The sequence below is a fragment of the Phyllobates terribilis genome, unplaced genomic scaffold, assembly GCF_046119375.1.
Source record: "Phyllobates terribilis strain yellow unplaced genomic scaffold, ASM4611937v1 Scaffold_7__3_contigs__length_470593459, whole genome shotgun sequence".
Lineage (NCBI taxonomy): Eukaryota > Metazoa > Chordata > Amphibia > Anura > Dendrobatidae > Phyllobates > Phyllobates terribilis.
Genome location: NW_027362767.1, coordinates 367,247,010 through 367,271,807, shown reverse-complemented (window position 1 = coordinate 367,271,807; position 24,798 = coordinate 367,247,010). Strand labels below are relative to the sequence as shown.

The 24,798-nt window shown below is 42.6% G+C and overlaps 1 protein-coding gene across 1 annotated transcript in view; it reads right to left on the bottom strand.

The window, feature by feature from the left end:
- LOC141154846 (sodium- and chloride-dependent neutral and basic amino acid transporter B(0+)-like) overlaps positions 1-14,521 on the bottom strand; it is a 47,546-nt gene extending 33,025 nt beyond the window's left edge. Inside the window, exons 1-4 of the mRNA XM_073641343.1 lie at positions 14,300-14,521; positions 11,242-11,386; positions 7,920-8,051; positions 6,519-6,680 (exon numbers count right to left, since the gene is read on the bottom strand). Of these exons, the coding sequence (XP_073497444.1) occupies positions 6,519-6,680; positions 7,920-8,051; positions 11,242-11,386; positions 14,300-14,359 (499 nt within the window). The 5' untranslated portion in view covers positions 14,360-14,521. The remainder of the gene's footprint in view (positions 1-6,518; positions 6,681-7,919; positions 8,052-11,241; positions 11,387-14,299) is intronic.
- Positions 14,522-24,798: the final 10,277 nt, after the last annotated feature.

Sequence of the window (24,798 nt, the reverse complement as noted above, 5' to 3'; positions counted from 1 at the left end):
TGAACTAATTTCTTTTAGGTAACCACTGGCCACCAATGACATGTATTTAACATTTATTGGGGACACAGTAGGGCAATTTAAATAGCAGGATCAGGCTGATGGGAACTACTGCTCCCATCGAGCTGATCCTGCTGGCAGGAGTGGACGGGGGACAGACATAGGCCGATGGGAGTAGTAGTGTCACATCGGCCTATGTCTGCCCGCACACACACCCGCACACACACACCCCGCACACACACACCCCGCACACACACCCGCACACACACACACCCCGCACACACACCCGCACACACACCCCGCACACACACACACCCCGCACACACTAATCATGACGGGTCCGGGAGGTGAGGCTGACCTGTGCGGCCGTGGGAAAGTTGATGTGAGTTCATGCAGTCAAGCATGAACTCACATGAACCCTCTGAGGGCACCGCGGCTACTTCAAATGAACAGCTGATCGGCATCACCTGATACCTCAGCTGTTCATTTGAAATAACCGGCGGGAAAGCGCAGCACAGAACGGGAAAGCCGGCGGTGAAGTCTTTTCACTGCCGGCTTCCCCGCCCGGGTCCTTCGCTCCTTGGTGCTGCGCTCCCCGCCCGGTCCTAATTTACGATCGGGATGGGAGGTGGCGAGGGGAGCGGAGGATCGGGGTGGGAGGCTGCGGGGAAGCAGTATGGGGCTGCGTGATTGTTTAAAAGCCGGCGGCTTTTTACCGCGCGCCGGCTTTTAAACAATCAGGAGAATTCTCCCACGCTGGGATGGCATTCTGATGACAAGCTGGATCGCAGCTGAGCGCTGCCATCCAGCTTGTCATCCTTCAGAGACACTGCAGAGCGCAGGCATTATGGGAACTTCCGATTCCGGTATTCGATATTATAAAAGTATCGGAATTAAGTATCGGAATTCCGATACAGTGAATATCGGCCGATACCCGATATTTCAGTATCGGAATGCTCAACACTAATTGGAAGATAGCATCAGTAGGGGTCAATGAGTTATGACTCCAAATGATCCCTAGTACAGAAACACCAGCGCAAAGCCCCATTGACTTTCACCTTGGACATTTCCACATCTCTAAGCTAAGCTGAGGACATCATACATAGTACAATTGCATTGATTTTATCAGATCTGGAATAAACCCATATAAATAATGGAGTATGGTACCTGGCGGTCAAGGCAAACTTTAAAACTTGTAGAAGGGCTTGTCCCATAAGCAACATAAAGGATAGATTATAAATGTATGATCGCTAGGGATCCACTGACCAAGAAAAGAGGGGACCTAATCCCGTGTATGAGTGGTGTGGTAGTGACCCCCAGCGATCATACATTTATCAACTATCCTGTGGATAAGTCATATATGTAGTGTATGGCACCAGGCACAACCCATTTAAATGTATTAGACAAGATCAGGCATAGCCAATGATCAAGAGGAAAGAAAGGAAGGAAGAAAGGAAGAAAGAAAGGAAGAAAGAAAGAAAGAAAGAAAGAAAGAAAACACTATTTTGAATCTTATAGATCTCTTCTTTTAGGCAATGATGTAACTTGAAGCTCATGGGCCCAAATGCAAAATATTCAACAGGGCTTCCATTATCACTATTGGTCTTCTCATATGGGCCAAAAAGACTTTTTGCCCCTTCTAGGTTCCACGGTTTGGGTGCAACTCCCCACAGTTATGTTCCTGTCTTTAGGACATTTCTGGTTTGTATTTGGAATAACGTATCAGTACATTTCACCATTCCTTTAATGTTATTATTACTTATTAATGACTTTATAAGTAATGTATTGTAATTTAGGCTCATTATAGTTTTAGGACAATAATTACCAAACTCATTCTAGGTTCTTTCTGTTCTTCTCCTAATCACGATTTGCCTTTTAAGGTTGGTGCATTGATGCGTTCAGATTAAAAACACAAGGAATTGCAAAGCAAAGAGTAAAAAAAACAAATACAGGCATGGTATAATGATTTGGGATTGTTGGAGGAGCATACATTGTAATACGTCTCCATAAGACTGAAAGGTGGTATGAAGTAATTACTAGTGTTGAGCATTCCGATACTGAAATATCGGGTATCGGCCGATATTCACTGTATCGGAATTCCGATACTTAATTCCGATACTTTTATAATATCGAATACCGGAATCGGAAGTTCCCATAATGCCTGCGCTCTGCAGTGTCTCTGAAGGATGACAAGCTGGATGGCTGCGCTCAGCTGCGATCCAGCTTGTCATCAGAATGCCATCCCAGCGTGGGAGAATTCTCCTGATTGTTTAAAAGCCGGCGCGCGGTAAAAAGCCGCCGGCTTTTAAACAATCACGCAGCCCCATACTGCTTCCCCGCAGCCTCCCACCCCGATCCTCCGCTCCCCTCGCCACCTCCCATCCCGATCGTAAATTAGGACCGGGCGGGGAGCGCAGCACCAAGGAGCGAAGGACCCGGGCGGGGAAGCCGGCAGTGAAAAGACTTCACCGCCGGCTTTCCCGTTCTGTGCTGCGCTTTCCCGCCGGTTATTTCAAATGAACAGCTGAGGTATCAGGTGATGCCGATCAGCTGTTCATTTGAAGTAGCCGCGGTGCCCTTGGAGGGTTCATGTGAGTTCATGCTTGACTGCATGAACTCACATCAACTTTCCCACGGCCGCACAGGTCAGCCTCACCTCCCGGACCCGTCATGATTAGTGTGTGCGGGGTGTGTGTGCGGGGTGTGTGTGCGGGGTGTGTGTGTGCGGGGTGTGTGTGCGGGGTGTGTGTGCGGGTGTGTGTGCGGGGTGTGTGTGCGGGTGTGTGTGCGGGCAGACATAGGCCGATGTGACACTACTACTCCCATCGGCCTATGTCTGTCCCCCGTCCACTCCTGCCAGCAGGATCAGCTCGATGGGAGCAGTAGTTCCCATCAGCCTGATCCTGCTATTTAAATTGCCCTACTGTGTCCCCAATAAATGTTAAATACATGTCATTGGTGGCCAGTGGTTACCTAAAAGAAATTAGTTCATACATTACCTGTCCCCGCCGATCGCCACCTAAAATAAAGTAAAAAATAAAAAACTACACCTATACTCACCAAGACACCTAATTCCCCGAAGCCATCGATCTCCTGTAATAAAATATAAAATAATAAACCACAACCTTATCCTTACCCCTCCGTAGCAGTCCACGAGTGTCCCACGAAGATCTCCAGTTCAGAGCAGCCACATAGAATGTGACCGCTCTGAACCGCTGCCGCCGCTAGAATGACGGGGCCGTAAGGGTTCACCGGAGTTCAGGCAGCGCTGCTCCGGTTAGCTCCTTTACGGCACTGCTGTATCGTGAGAAATTCCCACGGTACAGCACTGCCGTAAAGGAGGTCTCCGGAGCTGCGCTGCCTGAATGCACTCCGGTGACCTCAGTCAGTGGCTCCCGCTGCCGGGAGCGGACGTGTTCCCGGCAGCGTGAGCTTACAGCAGCCATGCACAGCTGTCACCATCTCCAGATGTGACAGCTGTGCATGGGAGATCAGCGCAGGAACGTGGACAGGTAACTATTTTTTTTTTAGTAAACTAAGAATTAAATAAAATGGTGTTTTATTTCAAATAAATTATTTTTTTCTGGGTGTAGTGTGTTTTTTCTTTTTAACACTTTGTAGGTTAGTAATGGGGGTGTCATATAGACGGCCATCATTACTAACCTGGGCTTCATGGCAGCTGGCGCTGACATGAACCCCACCACTATTACCCCCTGCCACCGCACCAGGGCAGCGTGGAAGAGCGAGGCTAAGTGCCAGAATTGGCGCATCCTATGGATGCGCCATTTCTGGGGCGGCTGACGGCTGGTGTTTCTAGCCTGGGAGGGGGCCAATATTCATGGCACCCTTCCTGGGCTATTAATATCAGCCCCCAGCTGTCTGCCTAGCCTGTGCTAGCTATTAAATTAGGGGGGACCCCACGTCATTTTTTTGGGGGGGTCCCCCATTTTAATAGCTAGTAAAGGCTAGGTATTCAGCTGGGGGCTGATATTAGTAGCCTGGGAAGCTCCGTGGGTATTACCCCCTTCCCAGGCTTCAAACATTTGCCCCAGCTGTCTGCTTAACCTCCGCTAGAGCCTAAAATTAAGGGGAACCCCACGCCAATTTTTTTTTAAATAAATCCTTTATTTTAACACTAAATGACAAGTACAGTAATCAACACTGTCACTGTACTTCATATATATGTGACTGACATGTTTCTATCTATCTAATCTATGTGTGATTCTCTATTCCTTCTATTCTAAATTGTCGGGTACAGATGCTGAATTGCCGGCCGGCTTTCTTAAAGAGACGGTGCATGAAAACACTATTATTTTTTTAAATAAATCCTTTACACTAAATGACAAGTTCTGTAAGCAACACTGTCACTGTACTTCTTATATATGTGACTGACATGTTTCTATCTATCTAATCTATGTGTGAAGCTCTATTCTGTCTGTTATAAATTGTCGGGTACAGATGCTGAATTGCCGGCCGGCTTTTTTAAAGAGACGGTGCACGAAAACACTAATATTTTTTTTAATAAATCCTTTACACTAAATGACAAGTACAGTAAGCAACACTGTCACTGTACTTCATATATATGTGACTGACATGTTTCTATCTATCTAATCTATGTGTGAAGCTCTATTCTTTCTGTTGTAAATTGTCGGGTACCGGTGAATGCCGCTGATGAATTGCCGGCTTTTCATGTCATTCTACATTATTCTTAGTTGTTTTACTTCATGTAGAATTAACCTACAAGGAAAGAAAGGGTTTATTTTCATTCCGATATTTGTGTCCCATTGACTTGCATTGGTTTCCGGTATCGGAATCGGCGATATCCGATACTTTTTGGGTATCGGCCCGATCCAATCCGATACGATATTTCCTGATATCGGAAGGTATCGCTCAACACTAGTAATTACCCATGTGCAGGATGTCTTAAAGGAAACTTATCACCTAAAAAAATGCTATTTACTGGCAGATATAGTGGTAATCTGGAGGTAAATAGTGTTTAAATCAAGAGCAGCTACAGGGAGAAAATGAAGATATATTCTACCTGCAGCTGCTTGTTCCCAGTCGTTGGGCTGTGACAGGCATCGCTCATTTACCGTGATCAAGACAGTAATCACTCCTCAGCACTTTGTTTGACAGCCTGCACTGCAGCATATGTCAAACAATGAGCTGACAAGTGGTTAAAGCCGGTGTAGTGAGAAGTGACTATTACAGCCCAATGACTGGAGACAAGCGGCTGCAGGGAGAATATAACTTCATTATTTCCCTGTAAATGGGCTTCCTGTAAACCTGCCAGACCTGATTTAAATGCTATTTACCTGCAGATTACCACTATATCTTAGGTAAATAGCATATTTTTAGGTGATTGATTAAGGGTAGAGACCATAAGAGCTGACACTGTACAGGAAAAAGAGAGGACACTGCTGATTATAAGAGCTTATACCCTACATGAGAGAGAGAGAGGATCCCGCTGACCATAAGAGCTTACAGTCTACAGGAGAGAGAGAGGACCCTGCTGACCATAAATGTACTTACAATCCACAGGAGAGAGAGAGAGGATCCCGCTGACCATAAGAGCTTACAGTCTACAGGAGAGAGAGAGGACCCTGCTGACCAAAAGAGCTTATACTCTACAGGAAAGAGAGCGAGAGGACCCCTCTGACCATAAGAGCTTACAGTCTACAGGAAAGAGAAGACCCTGCTGACCATAAGAGCTTACAGTCTACAGGAGAGAGCGAGAGGACCCCTCTGACCATAAGAGCTGACACTGTACAGGAAAAAGAGAGGACACTGCTGATTATAAGAGTTTATACACTACATGAGAGAGAGAGAGAGGATCCCACTGACCATAAGAGCTTACAGTCTACAGGAGAGGGAGAGGACCCTGCTGACCATAAGAGCTTATACTCTACAGGAAAGAGAGCGAGAGGACCCCTCTGGCCATAAGAGCTTACAGTCTACAGGAGAGAGCGAGAGGACCCCTCTGACCATAAGAGTTTACACTGTACAGGAGAGAGAGGATCCCACTGACCATAAGAGCTTACACTCTACAAGAGAGAGAGAAAGAACCCTGATGACCATAAGAGCTTACACTCCACAGGAGAGAGAGGACCCTGCTGACTACAAGAGCTTACAGTCTACAGGAGAAAGAGAGAGGACCCCGCTGATCATAAGAGCTTACACTCTACAGGAGAGAGAGGACCCATCTGACTATAAGAGCTTACAGTCTACAGGAGAGAGAAGACCCTGCTGACTACGAGAGCTTACACTGTACAGGATAGAGAGAGGACCCCGCTGACTATAAGAGCTTACAGTCTACAGGAGAGGGAAACTTATCCACTGACTCTCAAGATGTAAAATGACTCTGTCGTGCAAACTGTGCTCCCCTGGGAACCGCTGATCTGTGATGGCCCAGGTACTGACCCCCATTGTACAACGTAAGATAATCCGCTAGATGTCATAACTGCAGGGCATTATGGGAAGGCCCACGCGACCACACAAATTATTATTATTATAATTTTTACCTTTGGGTATTTTGCTGCATTTGCTGTCTGACCATTCAAAGCATTCAGACCATGGTAACACACTTGTAAATGAAGCAAATAAATAATATAAACTGTATGCGATGATAACATTATAGTATATAGTGACCAATGTTGAAATTAAGACCATGGTTATTCCCACTCCTATAAAACAGAAAAAAAACATAATAAAAGACGTATAAAGAGACATGAAACTATGATCTCAGTGAATTATTGAGACGTTATACTAAAGTAATAGATGCAAATAAATAAAATATAATGTCATAAATTTTGATTGATGCTGTTCTGGGTTCTGAGACCCCTACCGATAGCTATGCTACAGTCTGAGCCTCTTGTGTTCTGACACTTATTGACTCTCCTTTGACAGTGGCGCAAAAAGTATATGGATCCACAGAACAGGAACCTCTTAAAGGGGCTTTCCACTTTAACAAAACTTGGACCCAAATGTTTCTATACATATAAGATAACAAACACAGCAGTGACTCACCCTCCTTGGGTACCACACTGGCTCCCCGACACTGCGTCAGTGTACTGGCTGCAGCGATGATCACATATCACTGCTGCAGCCAATCACTGAGCTCAGAGGCTCTGTTGATGTAGACGGCACAAACTGCTGAGCTTAGTGATTAGCTGCAGAGGTGATGTGCACTGTAGTTGTGATATCACCACTGTACCAGCACACAGTGACCGCAGTAGTGGCGGAGACCCAGCACTAAACCTTAGGAGGGCGAGTAATTGCTGTGTTTGGTATTTTATATCTATCAAAGACTTTGGAGGCAAAGCTTTGTTAAAATTAAAAACCCCATTAAATCTTAAGTACGCATCTTGATTGCTGTACTCAGGAGTAGAGAAGAGCGAACCTAAACAGTAAAGTTTCGGGTTTGTACCGAGAGAGAGAATTTTACAAAAACAAAGTTCAGGTCCCCATTGACTTTTAAGGTGTTTGTGTTCTCGTTAAAGTTCGGGTAGAGTTCTGGTATCCGAACTGAACATTGGACTAAAGTTCGGTCAAACCCGAACTTCTACAGGTCCACTCATCCCTACTTAGAAGACCAAAATTCTCATATCGAGCAGGTTGAGGTTTCAAGAGCCTTTTACCAAGCAAAGAGGACAATTAGCCTGATTGCCCTAATAGAGAAGCAAAACCTTTCAAAAAGACCGCCACATTGAGAAGACCACCCCCTTATCCAGATCAGATTTCAAGGATCCCCATTTATTATACAAGGTGACTATATTTTTTGAGCTTAACATCCCCCTAGGAACCTATTTAAAGAATATGCATTTTTAGATGGCCGATTTTGCTGTATACAGATTTCATCCAAAAACAGAACATTTGAGCCTGGTGTATCACAGGGACTTTTAGACTATTGAAGATCTACTAACCTTCAAATATAGGTAGCACCTTCCACATGGCCACTGGTCCCGAACTGGAAAACTGTCCAAGGGAACATTCCAAAAAGAATAAGGGTAACCCAGCAAGAGCCAGCATGATAGTGTATGGGATAAGAAATGCACCTAAAAGGAGACATAGGGATAACATTGTGATGCATTCATTGATTATGTCATACTATTTATTTCCTTTTATAATAATCCACTTTGAGAAAGCAAATATCTTGTCAATATTGTACTCCTGCAAGTTGTTTCTTCCTAATATTAGGACTAAAGTTCAAAACATGTCATAGATGGTACATGTAGGTAAAACTCCTCCAAGAAGCCTAAAATCTCAGGCAGAAAACAGAGTAGTGATTGTATCAGGTCTCAGCATTTCTTAACAAATTGTAACTTAAAGAAGAGAATCTGGCAAACTTTTTTCCCCTGGTCCTTTCCAGATATGTATGTAATGTAAGTGTATTAAGAACATCGTAGTCTTCCCCGTTTTCAGCGCCTCACCACTGCTCTTCTGGACCACATGGCATGAAATAAGATTGACTGGATCACACAGAGGTTCTTATGAGGACCGGAAGTCACTTTCATAATTTAAAGGAAAAATGTCACCAGGTTTTTGCCACCTTATCTGAAAGCCGCATAATGTAGAGACAGAGACCCTGATTCCAGAGATATGTCACTTACTGAGCTGCTTGATAAAATCACTGTTTTATCAACAGGAGATTATCATTAGAGAACTAGTAAACCTGCTGCCCTATAGTTGTCCACATTCATGAGCATTGTGTAACCCCGCCCCCACTACTGATTAGCAGCTTTCTGCCTATGCAGTGTACAAAGAAAGCTTCCAATCAGTGATGTGGGTGGGGTTATACAGAGCTCAGCATTTAGAGAACTGCTAGATGTGCAGAGCTCATTAATATGGAGGACTACCTGGCAGCAGGTTTACTAGTCCTCTAATGATAACCTCCTGCTGATAAAACTGTGATTTTATCAAAACTACGGTAAGAAGCGCAGTAAGTGCCACATCACAGGAATCAGGGGTATCTACTCCTACATTAACTCGGTGACAGATTCCTTTTAAGTCTACGGAGGCTCATAGCTTTACATTGGGAAAACAGCTGCAGTGTAAGCTGGCAAAGATGAACAGCGGTGACGTGGACCAGAAGAGGATCGGAGAAGCCCTGAAAAGGGTGGAAAATGGTGATTGGTAAGTATGTACTGTAATACACCTACACTACATCACATACATATTCAGAAAGGAATAGGAAAAAATAAAAAGATTATCAGTCACCAGAAAAGCATTTATACATGTCCCTACCAAATAGGAATTAGACTGCTACTAGACTGATGCGGTGGCTGTTCTGGTTCCACAGATTACCTGATTTGAGATAGTGAAGATGCTTTATACAGTTGTGCTCAAAAGTTTACATACCCCGGCAAAATTTTTCCTTTCTTGGCCTTGTTTCAGAGAATATGAATGATAACAAAAAAACTTTTTCTCCACTCATGGTTATTTGTTGGGTGAAGCCATTTTTTTGTCAAACTACTACGTTTTCTCTTTATAAATCTTAATGACAACCAAAAACATCCAAATGACCCTGATCAAAAGTTCACATACCCTGGTGATTTTGGCCTGATAACATGCACAGAATTCGACAAAAATGGGTTTGAATGGCTATCAAAGGTAACATCCTCACCTGTTTGCTTGTAATCAGTGTGTGTGTTAATAAAAGCTGAGTGAGTTTCTGGGATCTAGACAGCCTCTTGCATCTTTCATCCAGCCACTGACATTTCTGGATTGTGAGTCATGGGGAAAGCAAAAGAATTGTCAACGGATCTACGGGAAAATGTAGTTGAACTGTATAACACAGGAAAGGGATACAAAAAGATATCCAAGGAATTGATAATGCCAGTCAGCAGCATTCAAATTGTGATTAACAAATGGAAAATCAGGGGCTCTGTAAAAACCAAACCACGGTAAGGTAGCCCAACAAAAATTTCGGCCACAACTGCCAGGAAAATTGTTCGGGATGCAAAGAAAAACCCACAAATAACATCAGCTGAAATTCAGGACTCTCTGAAAACTAGTGGTGTGGCTGTTTCAAGATGCACAATAAGGAGGCACTTGAAGAAAAATGGGCTGCATGGTCAAGTCGCCAGAAGAAAGCCATTACTGCGCAAATGCCACAAAGTATCTCGCCTACAATACACCAAACAGCACAGAGACAAGCCTCAAAATTTCTGGAACAAGGTAATTTGGAGTGATGAGACCAAAATGTAACTTTTTGGCCACAAACATAAACGTTACATTTGGAGAGAGGTCAACAAGGCCTATGATGAAAGGAACACCATTCCTACAGTAAAGCAAGGAGGTGGATCCCTGATGTTTTGGGGATGTGTGAGCTACAAAGGCACAGGAAACTTGGTAAAAGTTGAAGAAAAGATCAATGCAGCATGTTATCAGCAAATACTGGAGGCAAATTTACACTCATCAGCCTTGAAGCTGCGCATGGGACGTACTTGGACATTCCAACATGACAACGATCCAAAACACAAGGCCAAGTCGACCTGTCATTGGCTACAACAGAACAAAGTGAAGGTTCTGGAGTGGCCATCTCAGTTTCCTGACCTCAATATCATTGAGCCACTCTGGGGAGATCTCAAGCGCGCAGTTCATGCTAGACAGCCCAGGAATTTACAGGAACTGGATGCTTTTTACCAAGAAGAATGGGCAGCTTTACCATCTGAGAAAATAAAGAACCTCATCCACAACTACCACAAAAGACTTCAAGCTGTCATTGATGTTAGAGGGGGCAATACACGGTATTAAGAACTGGGGTATGTGAACTTTTGATCAGGGTCATTTGGAAGTTTTTGGTTGTCATTAAGATTTAAAAAGAGAAAACACAGTAGTTTGACAATAAATGGCTTCACCCAACCAATAACCATGAGTGGAGAAAAAGTTTTTTTGTTATCATTCATATTCTCTGAAACAAGGCAGGAAAGCAAAAATTCTGCCGCGGTATGTAAACTTTTGAGCACAACTGTAGATGCCTCTAATGTACAGGGTCTGTCTTAAGACCTACCCATACCACACTGATCTATTCTCCATATATTCTGATGTAGGAGTGAATGTACCTTCTGCACACTTCAAACAAGGGTTAATCCAGTTTAAAACTGGATAATACAAAATGGAAAATTCCTTTAAATTGATTCTGAGTTTCGATACCTACAGGATTGCTTTAACATTGTTGTGCATGTATTTTAAGAAATCTAATACCCCACTTAAAAATAAAACAAGTGCACGTTTGTCAATTACCTCCTCCATGTTGAAAGGTGAGATAAGGGAATCTCCACACATTTCCTAAACCAACAGCATAGCCCACCATAGACAGGAGGTACTCCGATTTACTGGACCAGTTTCCACGTTCTGTGTTCTCATCTGTACTTTCCACTCCTGGATCCTAATTATAATAGAAGAATTCACATCAGTCAGTGTAAAATATCAATTGAAAAGGAGGCGGATGTGCAGTACCCCACGCCGGCCACTACAACTTGACGAACAAGCACCGCAGGTAAGCACTTCCGGCTGACGGCAGCTGATCAGCGGGGGTGCCGCGTGCGGGACCCCGGCCGATCATACATTGATGCCCTATCCTGGGGATAGGGCATCAATGTAAAAGTAGTGGACAACCCCTTTAAGACTTTTTTTCATGGATCTGACACATTATTTATATTGCTATCATGGCGAAAACGTTATTAACGTTCTTATCGTGGCTTTTTATATTTCTCTTTTGTTTGTTCTCTTAATATTTAAACTGTAATCGAAACCCTAAAACAATTGAAATACTCAACGTTTCCTTAGGTGGCATAAGTGATATCAATCTTGTCGCCTTAATATACCTCATTAAATGACTCAGGATTAAAGGGAATCTGTCACCAGGTTTTTGCCACCTAATCTGAGAGCAGCATAATGTAGAGACAGAGATCCTGATTCCAGCGATATGTCACTTACTGGGCTGCTTGCTGTAGTTTTAATAAAACTACTGTTATATCAGCAGGAAATCATCACTGCTGCCATGTAGTCCTCCATATTCATGAGCTCTGCATAACTCCACCCACATCACTGATTGGCTGCTTTATTGTGTACACAGAAAGCTGCCAATCAGTGGTGTGGGCGGGGTTATACAGAGCTCAGCATTCAGAGATCTGCAGCAGCTAAAATAGAGATTATATCTAAATGACAGCAAGCAGCTCAGTAAGTGATACCTCGGTGGAATCAGGGTCTCCGCCCCTACATCATGCTTCTCTCAGATGGAGTAGCAAAAACCTCAAAACAGATTCCCTTTAAAAAATGTCCCTTTGGATTGAGTCCTGAAAATACAATAACCTTATAATGCACACTACATTGAAGTGCTGTGATCACGTATATCAACCTACCTATCTCATAACAAGGCAAAACAGGCACCTGCCTAGGGCCAGAAATTTACACTGCAGCAGAGAAATATGTTGAATTCTATCATTTGTATTTGATATGAATATTTTTGTTGATATTATTTACAAATATTTTGTTTCTATTGTTTCTCCTAATATATTGCATATTCATATAAAGGCAAACATAGGGTAAAGTTTAAATACAGCCCTCACTTTTTGAAGTGAATTATTTGGGGGGGGGGGAGCCGTTTCTTTTAAAAATGGATTATTGTAAAGGCAATTTATGGCATATCCATGGGCTCCTAATATGATGCCTATAGAAGTCTATGGGTCTATATTGTACTTATACAGTATAAGTCTCTTATTCCATTCAATAAAGCAAAGAAAGGTATTTTCTCTCGGAGCCATTTGACATTTAAGGGAAAAAAGTATCATGTTTCATCTTATGCAATATTATAGAAATATTCTATTTAAAGGAGGATACCTTATTAACGCGCGGAAGGCACCATATGGCGGCACAGCATGTGCCTACTCTTCTATAATGCCCTACATCCCTAGTAACCTAACACTGAATATCTTGTCAAGTCAGATATATTTCCTTTTTACAAAAAATATACAAAGTGTCAATTCAGCTCACCCCTCCGCGATGATTACGGATTTTTGTACCTGAAACGCGTAAGTATTGTGTTTTTTTTTTAATATTTGCACTTTCTGCCATTTCTTTTTCTATCCTATTTGTTTAAAGGCTAAATTTTAAGTACTTTCCTTTGGGGCTGGAGAACATCTCCTGAGAGATATTTTGTTTTTCCCTTGTATTTAGATTTTTTATAACTTTATTTCTCCAATATAAATAAAAAAATTGACGCTGTATATGGAAAGTGGTCCCTGTATGGTAAATTATAATGTAAAATGAATGACAATTTTAGATACAATCGAGTGTATTTCAGAAGTGAATCGTGGACAGTCAGGAAAGTCTAAAACAAAAATTTACCGCAAGATGTTACAGTGAAGCTGAAAACTAACTCTTGTTGATTTTTATTTTAATTTTTCTTTCCCACTCAAAAGTTGTAGTCTTAAAAAAAAAAATACCTGGCAAAAAGCTAAAAGAAAAAAAAGATCTTTGTAATAACAGATTGCCAACAGGACGGACTGTCCACCCCCCCCCCCCCCCAAAAAAAAAAATTGTCCTCTAAGTAGAATTCTAATTGTATTTATACATTTTTCATTATTTTCTCTTTTCAGATAAACCATGCAGAACTGTGAAGCAGTGAAGTGTGATAGATAGAATGGTAGGATGTTGATAAGTCACTTATTATTTCGGTGCCGTAATCTCCGACTGGCTACTGTGCACGGCTACCTCACCTTAAACAATTTTACTAAAAAATGCAGAATCCCGTTTACTAATCATTAAACCGGGATGTAAGTAAACAGGGGTTGGGGGATGCCTTGCACTTTGCTTTTGCAAACTGTCAGAACATCACTCTTCATTTTGATTAGAGTCGCCTAAGATTGGCCGGTAATCACATTACACAGATAGAGAGGTAGCAGAGTTGAGTTTTTCATTTTAACACATCTCGCGAAAAATATTACCTAAATCTACTAAAAAGTTAATAATATAATAATATTTTTTATTTATATAGCGCCAACCTATTCTCCATAACTTTACAAAAAGTTATGATGATGTGCCAAATAATAGCCCCCCCCCCGAAGAACTTAAATAATTGCATCTTCTGTTTTGCAACTTCTAAGGAAAATTTCTCTTTTTACGGAAAAATAAAAATAAAAGATTTGTTAGCAAGATATAGTAAAGTTGTAGAAGACACAACAAAGATTTCATTTGTTGCAAAACTACTCAATAAAGACGAGTAAAGAAAACATTTCGTGGCTGAGTGCCCAGACACTTGACTCAGTATTCCCATTAGTTTCCTATATAAGTCACTTACCACCAGGTCCTTACTGGCTTTCTTGTTACAGCACTTGAGAAAATTAGGTAAAAGTCCCATTCTTGTACGTAGACCTGAACAGTGGATGTATTATATCCTTCCTCTTCTCAGGTAATGTGATTGTCCTTTGTAGCGTAGGCACCCAATGACCCAACCTCCTCCTCCTCACAGACTAGGAGAGGACTGGAGGGCTCCTATTTAAAGACGAATCACCACCTCCCAAAATTGTTTGAATTACCAGCTTTACCAGGTAGGCTGTACTGATTATTTTGCAACATCCCATGCAAATCACAAAGGTGCTGGGAGTTTCACTAGTAGTTGACTCAGGCTTAACACTTAGATTTGTTCTTCTTGCCAAGTCAAACACACATGTGCCAACCTGTTAGTTTTTTTATGGAATTGCAGGACAGGTGCTTTATACTGCTCCTGTTATTGAGTATAGTGTACGAATCTATGCAGAGAACACACGTACAATTGCTTCTGTCATCTATAGCATTGCACATCACATAATATATAACAATATGTGAAGCATTAGGTTTTCAATTAGACATTTAACAATGTATTCCTATTCTTATTTTATATATATATATATATATATATATATATATATATATATATATGCATGAGGATGAGTCAATAATGTCCTGCACTCCAGTTATTTTTAAACATTTGTCTTATCAGCACTTTCTGTATGAGGCCGCTGTCTCCCCAGTCACTGCGGTGCAGGTTGGAACATGTTATATTAATTCCTGGGGCGGACATACCATTGGTCCAACATGTGCAGCCACACGGAGAGCCCAAAAGGTAAGAGGGCCACATCCACCTCCAAAGCAGGTCCAATTGTGCATTGTGATGAGCTATTGGACTTCAATGGGACCATTTACTGTTCTTGCACAGGGGCCTTCTTCAGTCTCAATCCGCTTCTAGTTAGTTTATTTGTGACTGCCATGCGAGAAACAATGGCTGCCCCACTTGTGATTTGCACAAAAGAGAAGCAGCGTGCTGTGATTTGTTTTATTGTTGTCTGAGGAGGTGTCTGGTGTCGATATTTATCAATGACTTTGCACACAGTATGGAGAAATTTGGACAAAGCGCAGAGGACTGATATCCAAGGTGGTTGTGTTGCTGCGTGACAATGGACATCCGCACACCTCTACCCCTATTGTTAACACTTCAAAAACTTTTTTTTAAGGTGTTAACGCTTCCTCCTAAAGTCCTGATCTTGTCCTATTGGACTGTCACCTATTCAGTGCCTTGATAGAAGCCATAAGAGGACTAAGATTCACGCTTGATGAAGCGGTGAAGGCAATGGTGCATTCGTGGCTCGTGGCTCAGCCTAAAATATTTTTAATAAGGGAATATGAAATCTTGTTGACAAATGGACAAAAGTGTATTGAAAAATATGGAAATCATGAAGAAAAATAATGGATTTGTCTTTTCTAAAAGTTGATTAATATAAATTTTATATCCAGAGGGTGACTTTTTTTTGACTCACCCTTGGACTTTCCTATGATACAATTGGTTCGCATTGCTAGAACAGTGGTGAGAAACTGACAGACTGGGGGGCACATCAGACTGTCAGGTATGCAAACTGCAGGCACATGGTCCTTCCATGACTCAACTTTTCCATTTATGTAGACTTTACTATTAAACACCACTTTTGAAAGCTCTGCCATCCTGTATCCATACAATGTTATATGAAACTTCATATACTAGAAATGTATATTATCCTCAGACCCCAGCAACATAGTATTTCATAATGATTAAACTATAGACCATTTTTGTGTGGCTATTATTTATTTTATTTATTTATTCAAAAATATCCTTTTTTGGGGAGGCATTATTAGGACCATTAAAGGGGTGCTCCTGCTATATACAATTATTTCATATCAATAATAGTCTACTCGTTCTAAATGTTTGATAGATAGGACTCTTGCCATCAGAATGGTACCTAGGCTTCCTTCCATTTACATCCATGTACCTTGTAGGTGACATCTTCTCTGATTAGAGTCATTCTCTTTCTGTTCTTCATCTTGTCCAGACACCATGATGACTTTTTACAGTCACAGCTCGTCCCTGCAGACGTCCCTCTTCTCCCGTCTTCTGCAGCACATCCCAACGCAATGCCCTTAAAAATAGCAGTGTCATTACAATGCTCCTTAATACAAATATCTTCCCTACGCTGTGCCCATGAATAAATAATTGACCCTCACTATATTCCCTGCGCAAAATATGACTCACACACTGTCCCTCTTATGGTACATGCCCTCCACACTGCCCTCTCCTTTCCATACTGGGTCTCCCCTCTTCACACTGTCCACTCACATTGTGTCCCCCTATAGGGCCAAGTCTCTATTCTGTGCCACCTCATCATACTCCCCCCTCCTTGGCATACTGTCCCCTCCTGGCTGTGTCCTTATACTGTCCCCCCTGCTACCCCACCCCACACTACTCTGTCTCTTTTCTGTGCCCACTCACACTTTTCTCCCCCATACTGTCTCCTCACACTATTCCCATCAATAGTCTCGTCACACATTACCCCCTCCCTCCTCATACTGTCCCCTCACATATTTAGCCCCTTGCTCTCCATACTGCTTCCTCATACATCTCCCTGACTCCCCATATGGTGTCTGTACCCATCCCATCACCCTCGTTCCCTATACTGTGTCTGCATACATTCTTCCCCTCGCTCCTCATACTGTGTCCGCATACATTTCCCCCTCGCTACTCATACTGTGTCTACATACATTTCCTCCTCGCTCCTCATACTGTGTCTGCATACATTCCCCCACTCACCATACTGTATCTGCACCAATCCCCTTCCTCGCTTCTCTTTCTTTGTCCGCATATATTCTCCCCTTTGCTCCCCATACTGTGTCCGCCCCATTCTGTGTCTGCATACATTCATCCCCTCGTGCCTCATACTGTGTCCACATACATTTCCTCCTCGCTGCTCATACTGTGTCTACATACATTTCCCCCTCGCTCCTCATACTGTGTCTACAAACATTCTCGCCACTCACCATATTGTGTCTGCACCCATCCCCTTACTCGCTACTCTTTCTGTGTCCGCATTTATTCCCCCCTCACTCCTCATACTGTGTCCACATCCATCCCCCCATTCACCATACTGTGTCTGCACCCATCCCCTCCCTCACTCCCCATACTTTGTCTGCATACATCCCTCCCTTTGCTCCCAATATTGTGTCTGCACCCATCCTCCCCAATCTGTGTCCACATACATCCCCCCTCACTCCTCATACTGTGTCTGCACCCATACCCCCAATACTGTTTACTCATGCATGCTCCTATCTCCCCTATCGCTCCTCATACTCTGTCCTCAAATTTCTGCCACTCCTCATTTTGTGTACGCACCCATCCCTTCCTCGCTCCCCAAACTGTGTCCTCAAATCTTCTCCACCCCCGTTACAATAAATCTTTGGTGTCTTTAGCTCCACAGAAGCACTTACCATCAATGTTGTTTGCGCCTCTGTGGCGCCGGCGAGTGATGTCAGCAGCATGATCACATGACCTGATCAAGCTGCTGACATCACCCTGAGCCGTCGGTCAGGGCTTCAGTTGTACTCGCTCCGAAAAGACGCGAGTACAATTGATCACTGGGGGCTGGTGCGCTGCACCTTCTCTGAGCCAGCTTGACAGCCTGCTCAGAGAACTGACTACTTCCCAGTCCAGTTAGTGGCAGAATGAAGTCGCCGGGGAGACACCTCTGACTGCCGCATCAGGCGGCCCGACAGCGCACCCCTGCCGGCTGCGCCCGGGGCACTTGCGCGGCCTCGCCCCCTAGGTGCGCCTCTGCGAAACTCATCAGTTTAACCCCTTTTTGACGTAAAGTGTAATAATGTGTCTGTGTGACCTGGGCCTTAATGACCAGGTATGTATTATTATGCCTCACTGATTGCGCCCGCACAGAAACTGTGCGGGTCCGATCACCGCCGGGTCTCAGCTAATTCTGACAGCTGACATCCGGTACTCTGTGCAGGAGCAGTCCCGCAGTGCTCCTAGCACATTAACCCCCAAAATGCTGCGATCAAAGTCAATCACAACATTTCCCGAGCGGGCAGATGTAAGAGAGCCCCTCTTACTTGGATAGGAGACCCCGTGCTGTCAGCACAGGGGCACGATCATTGCCATGGTGACCCGATGTCGTCATGACAACATCCGGGTCACCAGGCATCAGGAAGTTAAATAGATCATGCGGAGTGCACAATCTATCTAACTTGTGCCAGTGCAGAGCTGACAGCCTGCATAGCGCAAGGATGCTGCTGCATCCCTATGTTATACAAGTGATCAGCCTGCAAAAAATTAAAGTTCCATAGTGGGACAAAGTGTAAAAGTGAAAGAAAGTGAAAAAAAAAAAGTAAAAAAAAAATTTAAAAATGTTAAATAAAACTGAAATAATAATAATTTAAAAAAATATATATATACTTTACCTATAAATAAATATTATTATGAATAAAAAACAATAAAAGTACACATATTTGGTATCGCCACATCCAGAACGACCTGACCTATAAAACTGTCCCACTAGTTAACCCCTTTAGTGAACATGGTAAAAAAAAAAAAAAAGCAAAAAATGATGCTTTATCATCATATTGCCGAACAAAAAATAGAATCAAACGCGATCAAAAAGATGAATATCAATAAAAATAGCACCACTGAAAACATCATCTTGTCCCGCAAAAAACAAACCACTATACAACTTCATCAGCCGAAAAATAAAAAAGCTATAGCTCTCAGAATAAAGCGAATTTTTTTTTCTCTAAAATAGTTTTTATTGTGTATCGCTGTAAATGTACTGACCCGAAGAATAAAGCTGCTTTATAAATTTTACCACACGTGGAACGGCATAAAGAAAACCAAAAAAACAATTCCTGAATTGTTGTTTTTTGTTTATTTAGCCTCCCAAAAATCAGAATAGAAAGCGATCAAAAAATGTCACGTGCCTGAAAATGGTACAAATAAAAACGTCAACTTGTCCCGCAAAAAACAAGCCCTTACATGACTCTGTCAGCCAAAATATGGAAAAATTATTGCAAAAACTAGTCTTTGCAAAAAATAAAGCGTCTTTTAGTGAGTGACAGCTGTCAAACATAAAAACCTGATAAGAATCTGGTATCGCTGTAATCGCATCGACCCGAAGAATAAAGTCGTCTAATCACTAATATCGCATGAGGAACGGCGTAAAAAAATAAACTCTAGGATTAGAGTTATGGTCAGGATTAGGGTTGTGTTAGGGTTAGGGTTGTGTTAGGGTTAGAGTTGTGTTAGGGTTAGGGTTATGTTAGGCTTAGGGTTGTGTTAGGTTTAGGGTTGTGTTAGGATTAGGTTAAGGTTGTGTTAGAGTTAGGGTTGTGTTAGGATTAGGTTAAGGTTGTGTTAGAGTTAGGGTTGTGTTAGGATTAGGGTTGGGTTAGGGTTGTGTTATGGTTAGGTTAGGGTTGTGTTAGGGTTAGGGTTGTGCTAGGGCTGCATTATTGTTGTGTTAGGGTTAGGATTAGGGTTGCGGTTAGGATTAGGGCTAGTGTTAGGGTTGCATTAGGGTTGGGGTTAGGGTGGTGTTAGTGTTAGAGTTGTGTTGGGGTTGGGATTTTTTCAAAAGTAAAGAAAAAAAATGATGACGATATGGCGACTAGTGTAGAGTGCAAGTGCTCGCTTCTTGAGTTTGCATCGGGTGCTCGGGTATGCACCGAGTATCGCGGGTGCTCGAGGGACATGCTCGAGTCTCCACCCCATATGTACAGCCAATAAAAATACGCAGGGATTGCCGGCCATGCATGGGCAATCCCCGCATGGTTTCTTTTGGGTGTCTAACGAACGTGAAACATGTGGGGCGGGGACTCGAGCATGTCACTCAAGCACCTGCGATACTTGGTGCATAGCCAAGTACTCAATGCAAACCCAAGTAGCGATCAATTGCACTCAAGACTAATGACAACTTATTCAATATGATGACCTAATGTTATCAAATTCTGTGTCATACCTCTGGATTCAAAATGTTCACTATACCCCTTGATAAAATCCTTGAGGGGTCTAGTTTCCAAAATGGGGTCACTTGTGGGGGGTTTCCACTGTTTAGGTGCACCTGGGGCTCTCCAAACACGACATGGTGTCCGCTCTCGATTCCAGCCAATTTTGTGTTCAAAAAGTCACACAGTTCTCCTTCACTTCTGAACCCTGCCGTGCGCCGAAACAGTGTTTTTTCCCCACATATGGGGTATCTGCGTACTCTGGAGAAATTGCATAACCATTTTTGGGGTCTATTTTCTCCTCTTACCCCTGTGAAAATAAAAAATTTGGGGCTAAAAGATCATTTTGGTGGGAAAAGTTAGATTTTTTTATTTTCATGGCTCTACGTTATAAATTTCTGTGAAGCACCTGGGGGATCACATCTAGATAAGTTCCCTGAGGGGTCTAGATTCCAAACTGGTGTCACTTGTGGGGAGTGTCCACTATTTAGGCACATCAGGGGCTCTCCAAATGCGACATGGCGCCCGCTAATTATTCAAGCAAATTTTAAATTCAAAAACTCAAATGGCGCTGCTTCCCTTTCGAGCCCTGCCGTGTACCCAAACAGTGGTTTTCCCCCACATTTTGGGTATCAGCTTACTCAGGAGAAATTTCACAACAAATGGTATGTTGCAATTTCTCCTGTTACCCTCATGAAAATGCAAAATTGGGGGCTGAAAAACATTTTTGTTGGAAAAATGTGAAAATTTTATTTTTACAGCTCAATGTTATAAACTTCAATGAAGCACCTGGTGGTTCAAGGTGCTCACCACACATCTAGACAAGTTTCCTGAGGAGTTTAGTTTCTAAAATGGTGTCACTTTGTGGGGGGTTTCTACTGTTTAGGCACATCAAAGGCTCCCTAAACGCGATATGGCGTTCGCTAATTATTCAAGCATATTTTACATTCAAAAAGTCAAATGGCACTCCTTCCATTCTGAGCCCTGTCGTGTGCCCAAATAGTGGTTTTCCCCCACATATGGGGTATAATGCTCAAGAGAAATTGCACAACAAATTTTGTGGTCCATTTTTTCCTGTTACCCTTGCAAAAATAAAAAAAATTGGGTCTAAAGTAATGTTTTGTCAAAATAAAGTTAAATGTTCATTGTTTTCTTCCACATTCCAAAAATTCCTGTGAAGCACATGAAGGGTTAATAAAGTTCTTGAATGTGGTTTTGAGCACCCTGAGGGGTGCAGTTTTTAGAATGGTGTCATTTTTGAGTATTTTCTATCATAAAGGCCCCTCAAAGTCACTTTAAATGTGATGTGGTTCCTAAAAAAATAAATGGTTTTGTAAGTTTTGTTGGAAAAATGAGAAATCGCTAGTCAAATTTTAACCCTTAGAATTTACTAACAAAGAAAAAAATAGGTTCCAAAATTGTGCTGATGTAAAGTAGATATGTGGGAAATGTTATTTATTAACTATTTTGTGTGACATATCTCTCTGATTTAAGGGCATGAAAATTAAAAGTTTGAAAATTGCAAAATTTTCACCAAATTTCTGATTTTTTCACAAAATAATGCAAGTCATATCAAAGAAATTTTACCAATATCATGAAGTACAACATGTCACGAAAAAACATTCTCAGAATCAGTGGGATCCGTTGAAGCGTTCCAGAGTTATTTCCTCATAAAGTGACAGAGGTCAGAATTGTAAAAATTGGCCTGGTCAATAATGTGCAAACCATCTTCGGGGGTAAAGGGGTTAAAGACTTTGTCTAATGGCTCATACTCAAGTAGCTTGACGCTACCATCCAGCCTGCCATCCTGCAGAGACACTGGGAAAATTCTCCCCGCACGTGTGCTTACGTCATTTGCAGGCACAGCGACGTACCGCGATGAATTCAGCTCAACTTGATGCCATCACAGCAAGTCACTGAAGAGTGCAAACATGCGATTATGACACATCGATTATGTTCTTCGTGTCGGAAAGGTGAGGATGAGGTTGGTTTATTATTTTATTTTTATTGCGGGTGACAAGGGATTCAGAGGAATGGGCATAATGGTAAGTAGGGTTTAGTTTAGAATATTAAAAAAGTCTGTGTGTTTATTTCAAATAAAATATTTCATTCTGGATGTGGGTGTTTTTATGTCACATTTCACTTTCACTATGGGGTTAGTAATGAGGGTGTCTTATAGACGCCTCTCCATTACTAACCTGGGCTTGATGTCAGCTGGCGTTATAAGCTGACATCAACCCCAGCCCTATAACCTCACTTGCCACACCACAGGGCAATGTGCAGAGCGAGGCTAAGTGCCAGAATTGGCGCATCTTATGGATGTGCCATTTCTGGGACGGCTGAGAGCTGGTGTTTCTAGCCTGGGAGGGGGCCAAAATTCATGGCCCCTTCCTAGGCTATTAATATCAGTCCCCAGCTGCCTGCTTAGCCTTTGCTAGCTGTTAAAATAGGGGGACCACACGTCATTTTTTGGGGGGGTCTCCCATTTTAATAGCCAGTAAAGGCTACGTATTCAGCTGGGGGCTAATATTACTAACCTAGGAAGCTCTGTGGGTATTACCCCCTTCCCAGGCTTCAAACATCTGCCCCAGCTGTCTGCTTAACCTCGGCTAGAGACTAAAATTACGGGCGACCCTACGTCATTTTTTTAAATTATTTAATTTTACAATAAATGACATGTATGGTAAGCAACACATGCAAAGCACAGAATATATATACAGTACAGACCAAAAGTTTGGACACACCTTCTCATTTAAAGATTTTTCTGTATTTTCATGACTATGAAAATTGTACATTCACATTGAAGGCATCAAAACTATGAATTAACACATGTGGAATTATATACTTAACAAAAAAGTGTGAAACAACTGAAAATATGTCTTATATTTTAGGTTCTTCAAAGTAGCCACCTTTTGCTTTGATGACTGCTTTGCACACTCTTGACATTCCCTTGATGAGCTTCAAGAGGTAGTCACTGGAAATGGTTTTCACTTCACAGGTGTGCCCTGTCAGGTTTAATAAGTGGGATTTCTTGCCTTATAAATGGGGTTGGGACCATCAGTTGTGCTGTGCAGAAGTCAGGTGGATACACAGCTGATAGTCCTACTGAATAGACTGTTAGAATTTGTATTATGGCAAGAAAAAAAGCAGCTAAGTAAAGAAAAATGAGTGACCATCATTACTTTAAGAAATGAAGGTCAGTCAGTGCGAAAAATTGGGAAAACTTTGAAAGTGTCCACGAATGCAGTTGCAAAAACCATCAAGCGCTGCAAAGAAATTGGCTCACATGAGGACCGGCCCAGGAAAGGAAGACCAAGAGTCACCTCTACTTCTGAGGATAAGTTTATCCGAGTCACCAACCTCAGGAATCGCAGGTTAACAGCAGCTCAGATTAGAGACCAGGTCGATGCCACACAGAGTTCTAGCAGCAGACACATCTCTACAACCACTGTTAAGAGGAGACTTTGTGCAGCAGGCCTTCATGGTAAAATAGCTGCTAGGAAACCACTGCTAAGGACAGGCAACAAGCAGAAGAGACTTGTTTGGGCTAAAGAACACAATGAATGGACATTAGACCAGTGGAAATCTGTGCTTTGGTCTGATGAGTCCAAATTTGAGTTTTTTGGTTCCAACCACCGTGTTTTTGTGCGACGCTGAAAAGGTGAACGCATGGACTCTACATGCCTGGTTCCCACCGTGAAGCATGGAGGAGGAGGTGTGATGGTGTGGGGGTGCTTTGCTGGTGACACTGTTGGGGATTTATTCAAAATTGAAGGCATACTGAACCAGCATGGCTACCACAGCATCTTGCAGCGGCATGCTATTCCATCCGGTTTGCGTTTAGTTGCACCATCATTTATTTTTCAACAGGACAATGACCCCAAACACACCTCCAGGCTGTGTAAGGGCTATTTGACCAAGAAAGAGAGTGATGGGGAGCTACGCCAGATGACCTGGCCTCCACAGTCCACAAAGAGATGTGTCTGCTGATAGAACTCTGTGTGGCATTGACCTGGTCTCTAATCTGAGCTGCTGTTAACCTGCGATTTCTGAGGCTGGTGACTCGGATAAACTTATCCTCAGAAGCAGAGGTGACTCTTGGTCTTCCTTTCCTGGGGCGGTCCTCATGCGAGCCAGTTTCTTTGTAGCGCTTGATGGTTTTTGCAACTGCACTTGGGGACACTTTCAAAGTTTTCCCAATTTTTCAGACTGACTGACCTTCATTTCTTAAAGTAATGATGGCCACTCGTTTTTCTTTACTTAGCTGCTTTTTTCTTGCTATAATACAAATTCTAACAGTATATTCAGTAGGACTATCAGCTGTGTATCCACTAGACTTCTGCACAACACAACTGATGGTCCCAACCCCATTTATAAGGCAAGAAATCCCACTTATTGAGCCTGACAGGGCACACCTGTGAAGTGAAAATCATTTCCGGTGACTACCTCTTGAAGCTCATCAAGAGAATGCCAAGAGTGTGCAAAGCAGTCATCAAAGCAAAAGGTGGAAAC